The sequence below is a fragment of the Schistocerca piceifrons genome, chromosome 8 (genome assembly GCF_021461385.2).
Source record: "Schistocerca piceifrons isolate TAMUIC-IGC-003096 chromosome 8, iqSchPice1.1, whole genome shotgun sequence".
NCBI classification, from domain to species: Eukaryota; Metazoa; Arthropoda; class Insecta; order Orthoptera; family Acrididae; genus Schistocerca; species Schistocerca piceifrons.
Window position 1 is genome coordinate 197,576,794 of NC_060145.1, and position 14,901 is coordinate 197,591,694.

The 14,901-nt window shown below is 41.8% G+C and overlaps 1 protein-coding gene across 1 annotated transcript in view; it reads right to left on the reverse strand.

Annotated features, from left to right (window-relative positions):
- LOC124712176 (sodium-coupled monocarboxylate transporter 1-like) overlaps positions 1-14,901 on the reverse strand; it is a 143,452-nt gene that overhangs the window by 55,857 nt on the left and 72,694 nt on the right. The window contains exons 9-10 of the mRNA XM_047242471.1: positions 8,880-8,988; positions 4,245-4,354 (exon numbers count right to left, since the gene is read on the reverse strand). Of these exons, the coding sequence (XP_047098427.1) occupies positions 4,245-4,354; positions 8,880-8,988 (219 nt within the window). The remainder of the gene's footprint in view (positions 1-4,244; positions 4,355-8,879; positions 8,989-14,901) is intronic.

Sequence of the window (14,901 nt, forward strand, 5' to 3'; positions counted from 1 at the left end):
CAGAATACGCGAAAGAACTTGCCCCCCTTCTAAGAGCCGTGTACCGCAAGTCTTTAGAGGAACGGAAGGTTCCAAATGATTGGAAAAGAGGGCAGGTAGTCCCAGTTTTCAAGAAGGGTCGTCGAGCAGATGCGCAAAACAATAGGCCTATATCTCTGACATCGATCTGTTGTAGAATTTTAGAACATGTTTTTTGCTCGCGGATCATGTCATTTCTGGAAACCCAGAATGTACTCTGTAGGAATCAACATGGATTCGGAAACAGCGATGGTGTGGGACCCAACTCGCTTTCATTGTTCATGAGATCCAGAAAATATTAGATACAGGCTCCCAGGTAGATGCCATTTTCCTTGACTTCCGGAAGGCGTTGGATTCAATTCCTCACTGTCGCCTGATAAAGTAAGAGCCTACGGAATATCAGACCAGCTGTGTGGCTGGATTGAAGAGCTTTTAGCAAACAGAACACAGCATGTTGTTCTCAGTGGAGAGACGTCTACAGACGTTTAAGTAACCTCAGGCGTGCCACAGGGGAGTGTTATGGGACCATTGCTTTTCACAATATATATAAATTACCTAGCAGATAGTGTCGGAGGTTCCATGCGGCTATTCGCGGATGATGCTGTAGTATACAGAGAAGTTGCAGCATTAGAAAATTGCAGCGAAATGCAGGAAGATCTGTAGCGGATAGGCACTTGATGCAGGGAGTGGCAACTGACCCTTAACATAGACAAATGTAATATATTGCGAATACGTAACAAGAAGGATACTTTATTGTATGATTATATGATAGCGGAACAAACACTGGTAGCAGTTACTTCTGTAAAATATCTGGGAGTATGCATACGTAACGACTTGAAGTGGAATGATCATATAAAATTAATTGTTGGTAAGGCGGGTGCCAGGTTGATTTTCATAGGGAGAGTCCTTAGAAAATGTAGTCCATCAACAAAGGAGGTGGCTTACAAAACACTCGTTCGACCTGTACTTGAGTATTTTTCATGAGTGTGGGATCCATAACAGGCCGGATTGACAGAGGAGATAGAGAAGATCCAAAGAAGAGCGGCACGTTTCGTCACAGGGTTATCTGGTTAGCGTGATAGCGTTGCGGAGATGTTTAGCAAACTGAAGTGGCAGACTATGCAAGAGAGGTGCTCTGCATTGCGGTGTAGCTTGCTGTCCAGGTTTCGAGAGGGTGCGTTTCTGATGAGGTATCGAATATATTGCTTCCGCCTACTTATACCTCCGAGGAGATCACGAATGTAAAATTAGAGAGATTCGAGCGCGCACGGAGGCTTTCCAGCAGTCGTTCTTAACGCGATCGATACGCGACTGGAACAGGAAAGGGGGCAAATGACAGTGGCACGTATGGTGCCCTCCGCCACACACCATTAGATGGCTTGCGGAGTATAGATGTAGATGTAGATGTAGATGGCAGGCCGGGAGGCCCCTATTCCGGTAAGTTCGGCGCCAAGTGTAAGTCCTATTTCATTCGGCACCATTTTGGGCGGCTTGAGCGTCGGTGATGAGGATGAAATGATGGTGAGGACAGCACAACACCCAGTCCACTAGCGGAGAAAATCTTCAGCCAGGCCAGGAATCCAACCTGGGCCCGCTTGCATGGGAGACGAGCACGTTACCATCCAGCAAAGCAGAGAGAGTTGGGCGTAGATGACAGGGGCGACGCAACGTGGCAGGGAAGCAGTGAGGCCTAACAGGTCGCTGGACGGAGCTGGAACCACATCTGCAGACACAAGTCTCCTAATTTCCGTAAATTATGGGGAGAGGGGCGATGAACTCTGACGCCACGTTCAATCACATCCAAGACGTGTTCGATCAGGTTCAGATTTGGCGAGTTGGGGGACCAGCACTTCAATTGGTACTCGACACTGTGTTCCTCGAACCACTCCATCATACTCGCGGTCTTATGACATGGCGCTTTATCTTATTTAAAGATGCCATTTGTGATGTTACCTTTAAATTGAAATTGAATTCTCAAAAATTTTTTTATTTGTTTAAACAGTACCGAATGCAAACGGACTCAGAAAGTTATCGATCTTATACAAGGGTTAGAGTCTTCGGATTATTAAAACTATGTCCCCACAAACTGTTATCCAACTTAAACTCGTTTGCTAACCTTTGACTAAACAGAACCTAATTTGAACTGAACTGTAACTGATCTGAATGCAGCTTGTCTTTATACTGAATGTGTAACTTAAGTAAAACCATTATCTGGCCCTTACAAAATTTCGACTAACCTCGTGTCATGACAACATTGTTGCAAATTTCTCGAAAGCACAACAGCAAACAGCAAGCAGGCAGCGGCGAAGCTAGATTCCTGTCTCTAAATACATATTCAAACTGTTGCATGTGGTATTGCGTAATGATAAACAATGGGGTGGGGAGTGTAGCTATTCCTATGAAATGATATTCCAAGGCAACGATTTTAGAATGAAGTATGTATTCAAAAAATACAGAGTAAAACTTCGCCGGATCCTCACACATAACGTTGGTCTGAAGAATACTATGCTTAAAAAGCTGAACAATGATTTAAATGTGGTACAATGTTAACAGAGAATTTCTATAAAAACCAAACAGTTTAATCAGTTAATATGTTAGAGCATGAGTCAGGGAAGTAGGGCGATCTTTCTGTCAGCTCTGAGCAAGCTAACTAGCTGATAATAACCATTCCTAGCTGAGCAGTGCTGCAGTCGTACCTCAAACTCCTTCTCTGCAAAGTAATAACATTATTCGAAATATATATTCTCGTCGCTTTCAGATGTATTCATCTCACTCATGCGAGGTGTCCTTTACAATCAATCTTTCTTCATCTAACACGAACCATCACAAATCAACAAAGCACTGCTGAATATGTCCATCGCCCACCACACTTCAACTAAGAATGTAACAGACTATGAAGAGGCAAAGACTGTACCATGACAAGACCAAATATTGTTGAACAAAAACGTAAGTTCCTCTCTCTCTGAAATGCACATCAGTGACATACAAAAAACAAAATGATATGACCATCCTACAGAGTTAGATAATACATGTCAAAATTTATGTTAGAAGTTGTTATTAATGTTAGTAAAAACAGTTTAGAATTGTGCAGTTTTAACGAAAATGCGAAATAGAAGCTGTACTTATCTAATGAAGCGACATCTAGTATCGGGAAGAGACGAAAGTTCTTTTTTTTTTTTGTGAGACAGTCTGACATATAGCAGTACACGCGCAAAGCGTCGTAAACCCGACTGCCAAATTATCCTGCGCATTATTAATCCTATTTTAAGCAATATTAGTGGATAATACGGCTACATATTTCCACGTTCGTAGTTAAAAAGCATTCCTTTCCCTGCTACGTAACGTTAAAAGCAGTTCCATTAAACGCGATTCGGACATTTAAAACATTAAGGTGAATCGGTCACACATGGAATCGGCGTATTCGGTTACAAGTGGTGACCATGATAGGATTTTTAAAATCTTTTCTGCTGAAAAGGAACTTAAATTCCGTGCGTGAAAACCAAAACAGCAAAATTTGGTGATAAAACAACAACCTGCAAAGTAGTGCAGCAATGACAGTTCTTGATAGTTCGACAGTGTATTTTGGGTTGCATTATAGTTCTTGAGAGACAAGAAAAGGACTTAAAAAATGTCGCTGATTCTAACGGCAATCCGGAAACATGGAACATCACGATGGAGCAGGGCAGTGTTAGCAGTGGGGCAGCGCTTCATGATGGCGCACGCGTGGTGGGAAAGAGTGACTCAAGTGGCCAACAGGAGTTATTACTGGCGGCTAGTGACAATAGGATCGAGATTAGTTGTGAAATACGTCCAAAAACATGTGATTTTTATTTCCTTTCTCGTTTACGTAACAGTGAATTATAAGTGAAATATTACAACAATTTATTTACGTTCATAAATACACAACAGATTTTGACAACATTTGTAATTCAGAAAGATTCTCATTTGCATAAGATTTTTCCTAGACGGCTAAACAACTCGTAACCGAAACTTGTACTATCATTGGCACAATTGTTAGATTGATAAAAAGTGCGCATACACACAACTGTCTACATTATCCCTTTCTCCCCTTTCATAAAGCGGCTTTAGTATTGAGTACTTTAATCGTTCAGGAAACTGACCATTCCTAAAGGAAAAATTACATATATGGCTAAATACAGGGCTAAGATGCGCAGCACAGTACTGCAACATGGGTTTCATTTTTGAGATCCACGTTGGACATTTACCTGAGGGCGGCGCTGAAGATACCCGCAACAAAGATTCCCGGCAGACCAGGTAAGTCCTCTAGGGCTTGCATCACCAACAGCGGGACCAGTTGATCCTTGGCGCTCGCTTGCTGAAAGAGAGGGAAGACTCACTGTTTATGGTGCACTCCTTAAATTCTTTATATTTCCATAGGCATGTGATTACCCATATAACTCACAGCTACAGCTTATATTTGCAGGACCAGATATTTGATCTGCAGATGTTATTTGCAGCTGATGAAGCCCGGGAATGTGAGACCCACATGTGTGTATTTTGTGTTATTGCAAGTTATATGTTAGGTAAAATTCAAAGACAAGAAAATAAATACTATAAATCAAAGCCAATTGTATAGTAGACAGGGCTTTCTAGCGGTCCATGTGGAATTAATTGTTAGCAGCAAGTGGCTGATTCGGATATACCACAGATAAAGCGGTTAGATTAACCTTTAACTGAGTGTTAGCAGTTTCTTCCACTGATCTCGTTATTAGTCAGATAATGTTTGCGATGATACTAGAGGACTGGGTCAGTGTAGTTACAACTCAATGATAAATGATTATTTTGCATCAAAAACTTCTGTGTTTGAATGGAGTTCCATGTCTCCCAGCAAGGACCAAACAGTCGCGTGCTAAATTGCAACCTCTTTACTCTGTATTTTATTTCCCTATTTATATAATCTAATCAATTTAGGGCCTGCAAGTCCGCTCTTGCACCGGACCAAGGTTTCGCAGAACCAGTACTTTTTATCTCACACTTGCAGTGGCAGTTGATAGTGATTTTAACAAGATTAATGATAATAAAACAAAAAATCTTTCGAATCATCTTTGAATATACCTAAAGAGAGTGGTATTAAAAGTATTGTTGTTGTTGTGGTCTTCAGTCCTGAGACTGGTTGATGCAGCTCTCCATGCTACTCTATCCTGTGCAAGCTTCTTCATCTCCCAGTACCTACTGCAACCTACACCCTCTGAATCTGCTTAGGGTATTCATCTCTTGGCCTCCCACTACGATTTTTACCCTCCACGCTGCCCTCCAATACTAAATTGGTGATCCCTCGATGTCTCAGAACATGTCCAACCAACCGATCCCTTCTTCTAGTCAAGTTGTGCCACAAGCTCCTCTTCTCCCCAATTCTACTCAGTACCTCCTCATTAGTTATGTGATCAACCCATCTAATCTTCAGCATTCTTCTGTAGCACCACATTTCGAAAGCTTCTATTCTCTTCTTGTCTAAGCTATTTATCGTCCACGTTTCACATCCATACATGGCTACACTCCATACAAATACTTTGAGAAACGACTTCCTGACACTTAAATAAATACTCCATGTTAACAAATTTCTCTTCTTAAGAAACGCTTTCCTTGCCATTGCCAGTCTACATTTTATATCCTCTCTACTTCGACCATCATCAGTTATTTTGCTCCCCAAATAGCAAAACTCCTTTACTACTTTAAGTGTGTCATTTCCTAATCTAATTCCCTCAGCATCACCCGACTTAATTCGACTACATTCCATTATCCTCGTTTTGCTTTTGTTGATGTTCATCTTATACCCTCCTTTCAAGACACAGTCCATTCCATTCAACTGCTCTTTCAAGTCCTTTACTGTCTCTGACAGAATTACAATGTCATCGGCGAACCTTAAAATTTTTATTTCTTCTCCATGGATTTTAAAACCTACTCCGAACTTTTCTTTTGTTTCCTTTATTGCTTGCTCAATATACAGATTGAATAACATTGGGGATAGGCTACAACCCTGTCTCGCTCCCTTCCCAACCCCTGCTTCCATTTCATGTCCCTCGACTCTTATAACTGCCATCTGGTTTCTGTACAGATTGTAAATAGCCTTTCGATCTATGTATTTTACCCCTGCCACCTTCAGAATTTAAAAGAGAGTATTCCAATCAACATTGTCAAAAGCTTTCTCTAAGTCTACAAATGCTAGAAACGTAGGTTTGTCTTTCCTTAATCTTTCTCCTAAGATAAGTCGTAGGGTCAGTATTGCCTCACGTGTTCCAACATTTCTACGGAATCCAAACTGATCGTCCCCGAGGTCGGCTTCTACCAGTTTTTCCATTCGTCTGTAAAGAATTCGCGTTAGTATTTTGCAGCTGTGACTTGTTAAACTGATAGTTCGGTAATTTTCACATCTGTCAACACCTGCTTTCTTTGGGATTGGGATTATTATATTCTTCTTGAAGTCTGAGGATATTTCGCCTGTCTCATACATCTTGCTCACCAGATGGTAGAGTTTTGTCAGGACTTGCTCTCCCGAGGTTGTCAGGAGTTCTAATGGAATGTTGTCTACTCCCGGGGCCTTGTTTCGACTCAGGTCTTTCAGTGCTCTGTCAAACTCTTCACGCAATATCATATCTCCCATTTCATCTTCATCTACACCCTCTTCCATTTCCATAATATTGTCCTCAAGTACATCGCCCTGGTATAGGCTCTCTATACACTCCTTCCACCTTTCTGCTTTCCCTTCTTTGCTTAGAACTGGGTTTCCATCTGAGGTCTTGATATTCATGCAAGTGGTTCTCCTTTCTCCAAAGGTATCTTTAATTTTCCTGTAGGCAGTATCTATCTTACCCCTAGTAAGATAAGTCTCTATATCTTTGCGTTTGTCCTCTAGCCATCCCTGCTTAGCCATTTTGCACTTCCTGTCGATATCATTTTTGAGACGTTTGTATTCCTTTTTGCCTGCTTCATTTACTGCATTTTTATATTTTCTCCTTTCATCAATTAAACTCAATATTTCTTCTCTTACCCAAGGGTTTCTACTAGCCCTCGTCTTTTTACCTATTTGATCCTCTGCTGCCTTCACTAATTCATCCCTCAAAGCTACCCATTCTTCTTCTACTGTATTTCTTTCCCCCATTCCCGTCAATTGTTCCCTTATGCACTCCCTGAAACTCTGTACAATCTCTGGATCTTTCAGTTTATCCAGGTCCCATCCCCTTAAATTCCCTCCTTTTTGCAGTTTCTTCTGTTTTAATATACAGTTCATAACCAATAGATTGTGGTCAGAGTCCACATCTGCCCCTGGAAATGTCTTACAATTTAAAACCAGGTTCCTAAATCTCTGTCTTACCATTATATAATCTATCTGATACCTTTTAGTATCTCCAGGATTCTTCCATGTATACAACCTTCTTTTATGATTCTTGACCCAAGTGTTAGCTATGATTAGGTTAGGCTCTGTGCAAAATTCTTTCTTCTCTTCCTTTTCCTACTGACGAATTCCAGTCACCCATGACTATTAAATTTTCGTCTCCCTTCACTACCTGAATAATTTCTTTTATCTCATCATACATTTCATCAATTTCTTTGTCATCTGCAGAGTTAGTTCGCATATAAACTTGTACTACTGTAGTAGGCGTGGGCTTCGTGTTTATCTTGGCCACAATAATGCGTTCACTATCCTGTTTGATGTAGCTTACCCGTACACCTATTTTTTATTCATTATTAAACTTACTCCTGCATTACCCCTATTTGATTTTGTATTTATAACCCTGTATTCACCTGACCAGAAGTCTTGTTCCTCCTGCCACCGAACTTCACTAATTCCCATTATATCTAACTTTAACCTATCCATTTCCATTTTTAAATTTTCTAACCTACCTGCCCGATTAAGGGATTTGACATTCCACCCACCGGTCCATAGAATGCTATTTTTCTTTCTCCTGATAACGAGGTCCTCTTGAGTAGTCCACGCCCGGAGATCCGAACGGGGGACTATTTTACCTTCGGAATATTTTACCCAAGAGGACGCCATCATTATTTAATCATACAGTAAAGCTGCATGTCCCCGGGAAAAATTACGGCTGTAGTTTCCCCTTGCTTTCAGTCGTTCGCAGTACCAGAACAGCAAGGCCATTTTGGTCAATGGTACAAGGCCAGATCAGTCAGTCATCCAGACTGTTGCCCCTGCGACTACTGAAAATACTGCTGCCCCTCTTCAGGAACCACAAGTTTGTCTGGCCTCTCAACAGATACCCCTCCGTTGTGGTCGCACCTACGGTACGGCTATCTGTATCGTTGAGGCACGCACGCCTCCCCACCAACGGTAAGATCCATGGTTAATGCGGGGAGTACTAAGAAGTAATAGTTACAACACAGAATGACACGGTGCTCTTTTTATGGTCAAGAGTTCTTAGAGTCATGACTTCGAGATGAAAAGGTTGTTCATTGAGTTTGATACAGGGCTATTTGTCTGCACCTGGGGTTGGAGAGCGACAGACATTCTGTCACACCTTTTAAAGCCGAACCACTGCTGTGATCTCGAGGTAGGTGCTGACGTGATTGGTTATTTTAGAGGTAAGGAATTACGCAGCGTTTTGTGACCACACATATACAGAGGCACACAATATCACTCTGATCAACACTGAGTGACATCTCCACTGCCCTCTACAAATTGTTTGGCAATCATCGAGAAAATTTGCACCATCCACTCAGAAATATGCCTAAAAACTTAAAATCCATTATATGGAAAGTTACTATATTTCATTGAATAGAAGGATATATCATAAATCTTAGGCTGTGACTTTAGATTGATATTACAATCTTGTGGTCACAACATCAGTCATGCTGAGCAGGAATACACTATAACTATCGTTTACCTTAGTAATGAGAGGATCACAGTCATGGAACACTGCATAAGTGAGCAAACCAATATAGCAGCTCATCATAATGAGGAACATTGCACCAGTAATGAACACCCACATTGTCCTGAAAATCAACAAACAGGTACATGAGGACAATATGCTCAGTGTCTTAGGTCAAGATTAGTGTTATCACAACAATTTTTCATTGGAAAGTAAACACTAAGCTGAAACGTCTTGAAAAGTTCAAAATATTTACGTGATTGGAACTCGAACATGGTCCTTGTCTTTCATGTACAAGTAGAACATCTGGGAATTATGGCAAGTAGAAGATATGTTACATATGTACTAGCAGAAATAACGTTTTAGTGGTGTTCACATTGCAATTCAAAGACAGGGAAGATAAACAGTTTCCCAGAGAAACACGACGTCAAATCAATCTTCAGGATTATATCTGAAATATGCGAACTCACGAAGCTTGTGGAAGATTACGTAAACCTCAGACCTCCTACCACTTACGAAATACCATATGAGTGCGGACAGTGTGTAAGTAGACTGTTTAGGTTTTTATGTTGGTAACGCCACGTAGCACTCTGTATGAAAATCACTGACTGTGCTGTGTGCAGTCTGTGGCTGGTTTGCATTGTTGGAATATTTGCTATTGTAGTGTTGGCCAGTTGGATGTGAACAGCGCATAGCGTTGCGCAGTTGGAGGTGAGCAGCCGGCGGTGGTGGATGTGGGGAGAGAGATGGCGGAGTTTTGAGAGCGGATGATCTTGATGTGTGTCCATCAGAAAGGGTAAATTTGTAAGACTGGATGTCATGAACTTCATTTGATAACTTTGCCTATCAGTAGTTAGTGCCTTCAGTTTATTTAGCTGGCAGTATTGGCTGTATGGCAGTAATTCGAGTAACGAAGATTTTTGAGAGGTAAGTGATTCATGAAAGGTATAGATTATTGTTAGTCAGGGCCATCCTTTTGTAGGGATTATTGAAAGTCAGATTGCGTTGCGCTAAAAATATTGTGTGTCAGTTTAGTGATGATCAGAATAAGTAAAGACAGAAATATCTGAGTACGTTCAGTTTTGTTCAGCTGTTTGAAAATCAAATAACGTGTTTACCAGCACAGTAATTGAAGAATTTTTGTAAGGGGATGTTTCAAGTGTGACGTCGGACAGATTGTATGCGGGACAACATAACACTGGACTGAATATGAGAGTTGTCTGTGACTAATCCATCCAGAGAATTGTGCAGTAGCTAAAATGCATTATAAAACAGACATACCATCGCATACAACGGCACCGTCATCATCGTGAAGGCTGACAGTTTCTATGCTAATGTACTTAAGGGGGGTATATAGATTAAAATATCGGCTAACGTCTTCAACAAAGACGGTGCTTTACAGCTAAGCACAGCGTGCAAGCGGTGCATCGTGAAATTAACCAGGGGCGCAGCAGACTGTGAACACAAATGTTGCATTATATGACGATGGACCAAGAATCAGTGACAGCACAGCCTGTACTATGGCTGTTAACGCAGATGGCGGGTATCAGAAGGCAATTAATTGCCACTTGTCAATGGCTAAAGAGTACTGGTGGATATGGAACCACTAACCTTGCTGGAAGCTCGAGAACATTTTACTCACTATGTAAAATGTTTTGCAGTTTCATTTTCTTTCTGTTTAAATCAGTTCTATTGCAACATCATCATCTTTCGGCACCATTCCTTCTTCATAGCTAAAATACCTAAATATCTAAAATATCTGAAATTACTTCCAGAATGTCATTAATATCGTTAATAGTTATCTACGTTGCTGTTTCTTGTTTAGAACTATTCATATGCTTCAGTTAATACTGAAATAGTTACAAAAATGGTTCAAATGACTCTGAGCACTATGCGACTTAACTTCTGAGGCCATCAGTCGCCTAGAACTTAGAACTACTTAAACCTAACTAACCTAAGGACATCACACACCTCCATGCCCGAGGCAGGATTCGAACCTGCGACCGTAGCGGTCGCTCGACAGCAGACTGTAGCGCCTAGAACCGCACAGCCACTCCGGCCGGCGAAATATTTACAATTTTTCTCTCTGTAAGTAGTTTTCCATATTTATTGATGCAATACAGTATGTCCGCCACATTATTTTCTATTTTATTTTTTTTCCTTTTTCTCCCAACGAGTGACTTGGTATAGTGGTGTAAACGCTGGACTCGCATTTAGCAAGATTGAGGTTCAAATTCCCGGACAGCCACAGCACCAACACATCCGTATGCAACCAAGTTCGATGCCACGAGTTCACGTTCCGTCCACAGTTTATAACATTTTAAGTGGAATTAGTGAACTAATATAGAAATTTGGTGCTCCAAATTGCGGGGTTACACCTCGGCTGCCCACCGCTTCCTCTAACAAATCGAACTCAATGAAGGCGATGTCATATTTTAAGGTGATGCCATAGAGTTTGGTCCTGGAGGTGTTTGATTAGGTCCTACTTGCAGGTGTGAATCAAGCAGTCATTTTCAACACTGATAAATCGAAGCTAGTTATGAGGATGTAAGTGAACAGCGAGCCTAAATTGGATTCCTTAACTGCAATGTATTCTGCATTCAACGTTTACAGAACAACAGGAAGAGAATATTAAGCACTGAAAGTACGAGAAAAGAATGCACTAATGTTCAATATCAAGTTCACATGCTATCAAACATCAATTAAAATAAGAGTTACACGACTGAAATCTGTGAAGGGTCTATGCGTTTGTGATACGAGAGTGAGAGACGCTAGCAATGAGAAGCAACAGTTCAATATGTTGGGAGTATTACCTATCGTATAGACCGTAGCATTTGGCCGTATTGTAATGATGGCGACTGGCGCTTGTCTGCGAGGGCCCCTGTGACGGATAGGACGCAAAGTGTTGACTGCCCAGGACACCGACAATTGTGAGGGCGTACACGATATGCAGTGTCTCTATTGTTCAGAAGTACGATGTTAAGTTCCTTCGGACATCAATGCTTGTCTGAAAAGAAACAGGCGCTGCGCCGGCTACAGACGTTATGAAATGTATTCGCAGTTGCCAATATCGACAACCATCAACTATGCAATAGAAAGACGACAATGAAAATTTATGCCGGAACGAGACTCGAACCGGATTTCCAGCTCATCGCGAGCGATCGCCTTAGCAATGTGCTATACGAGCACGACTCGCGGAGAAATCCAAACATCGACATGTCGTCAACCATTTGTCTACAACTTGCACCTGTGGATCTTTTATATACGAGGGCTAGTTGGAAAGTAAGGTCGTATCAGTCGTGAAATGGAAACCACTGTGAAAATCAAAAATGTTTTATTTGCGAGAGTTAGCTGCATCTTCCAGGTACTGCTGAATGGCTTAGACATCTGTCTTTGAGTTGTACTAACTTTCAAGTATCCTTCTCAAAGAATGTAGCCGGCTGTACTTTCCGTGACTTCTCTATGCTGGTCTACAGTTTGCCGTCTGTGCCAAAATGTTGTCTTTATAACCAGCGGTTCATGTGAGCGGAGATGAAACTCACTGAGAGACAGTATGGGCTGTATTGCGGGTCATCAAACACTTCCCACTAAAAGCGCTGCAGAAACATTTTCGTTACCTCTGCATAGTGCGTCCGAGAATTGTCATGAAGAAGGAAACGTGTGACAGTTATGTTACGTGGGCTGCTTGACATTAGGCGAAATATCTCACCAGGTCCTCGTACTTGGCGGGGGACACTACTTTCTGTGGATCTTTAAGTGCTCACTGTGCGCTCAGAACTGAAAAGAGCGGCTTGACGCGATCGACAGGCGTACTACAGACATTGCCCAACACGTCTGCACAAAGCTTTATCGGATTTTCGCTGTGATCTCTATTTTGCGCCCGATCGAATCTTACTTTCTGGATAGGCCTCCTATATTCTCATATGGGGGCGATCCTTTAACTGAAAGCCTCTTGCCTGGTGTCAGCGGGTAAATACGATATTGAAGCGTCTGTGTTGTTCACAAGTACGACCCAAAGGCCCTTCGGACACGCATGCACGGTTGTGGCCTTGAGTCGTGCTCGGATAGGGTAGTGGTAAGGCGTTTCATGTATGGTGAGTCAGTGACCATATTGGATCCCACTTAAAAATTCAGTCCCAGCAGGAAAACACCTGACTGTCAGGTTAGGCAATGCTACCGTAAAAAGCCGTCCCTACAAAAAGCTATGTCTGTCAAACCAGCGAGTTCTGAGGCATCTCTTTATTCCTATTAGGTTGCCGTTACCAGGTTGATCTTAACCGCCAGCTATCTCCCAGGAATGTGTCCCTCTGCTCGTGGCGCCCTTCTTCAAACCAGGGAGCTTCTCTAAAGGTCACTACCATCTTGGTGACAACCATTACAGCTTGAGAGGTATTGGCTTAAAACGAACCAGGCTCAATAAAGCTGTGTACAGAGAGAATAATGTAAAGAAATTTCTGGCTCCCTCTCCTCTCGGCAACAAAATTTAATTTGTAGCTTAACTGCCTACTGAAATAGATTCAGTATTGCAAAATAACTGCTTTGGGTTCGAATGTGCGATTACCACTTCGAACGTCGATTTGTACTGAATCCCAACATCTAATGTGTAAAGCTACAATTGTTGTCTGAACTAAACTAATCTAAACTCAAAAAGGCCATGAAGGCTCAATGGTATCGACCGGCCGCCGTATCATCCTCAGCCCACAGGTGTCACTGGATGCGGATATGGAGGGGCATGTGGTAAGCACACCGCTCTCCCTGCTGTATGCCCGTTTCCGCGACCTGAACCGCCACTTCTCAATCAAGTAGCTCCTCAGTTTGCGTCACAAGGGCTGAGTGCACCCCGCTTGCCAACAGCGCTCGGCAGACCGAATGGTCACCCATCCAAGTGCTAGCTCAGCCCGAAAGCGCTTAACTTCGGTGATCTGACGGAAACCGGCGATACCACTGCGGCAAGGCCATTGGCTTTAATCGTCTGAAGATGCGAATAATACCGAAACTGTCTTCAAAAGAGAATAACAGTGGTTACCCTACAACGTCTCCATTAAGGGAACAATCCAGAAGTTCAAAAACATCTGTCTGTAAAATCAAAAATGTAAATTTTAGTTTGTTCAAAATCGTGTATGTACGGTTCCTTTGAAATATAACTTTTTGTAGCAGCATTACCGTATTATTAATTTTATAAAAAATTATATATCATATACATTCAAAAAGTAGGTGTATAAAAGGCATGCTTATCCGAATGCTACATTGTGTAAAAATTTCAAAGCAGTTGGTCAAAAGATTTCGGCGAGTTGTGATTAGGAACATTTACTGTTTCTATATAAGTGCATCTCCGAAAGTTCTTTGCGGATTCCTTTGAAATTTTGACACAACAACGCATTCGAATACTCATGTGTTTTAATATACAAGCTGGATCACCATCTCGTGTATATGTAAAACACATGTACTAGAAGGCGAAACGTTATAAAAATTTTAATTCTGGTTTGTTCCAAATCGTTAATCTCCGAAAGTCCTTGACCAATATGAAATTTTGACACAACGTCAATACGGCCCTGTTTTGAGGTACCAAATTATTTAACAGATTTATATTTTTAATACATGTAACATACATACGAAATGTGTAAAGAGAAAACTTTGTTACCAAAATTCTCAAAAAAATTCCAATATTCAGTAGTGAATCGTATCTATGGCTTATTGGTTTATGGTTAGAATGCTACTACAGAATCTGAATTTGCAATAACAATAAATAACGCTCAAGGTCCGAGAAAAGGGCGGGGAGAGGAGATTGACAGAGGCGTGAGATGAAGAAAACGGGAAGAAGGAAATTGAAGAATAAGATGGATACGGCAGGGGGGGGGGGGGGGAGACGGACAGAGAAAGGAGGGGTGATGGACTCAGAAAAGGGGAGAGAAAGGAAGCAAGAGGAGATGGAGAGAGAGGGGGGGAGGGAGAAGGAGAAGGTGGACAGAGAGAGAGGAAACGAGGAGGGGGTGGACAAAGAGAGGGGGGAGAGAATGATCTTAGGACGTACATCAAA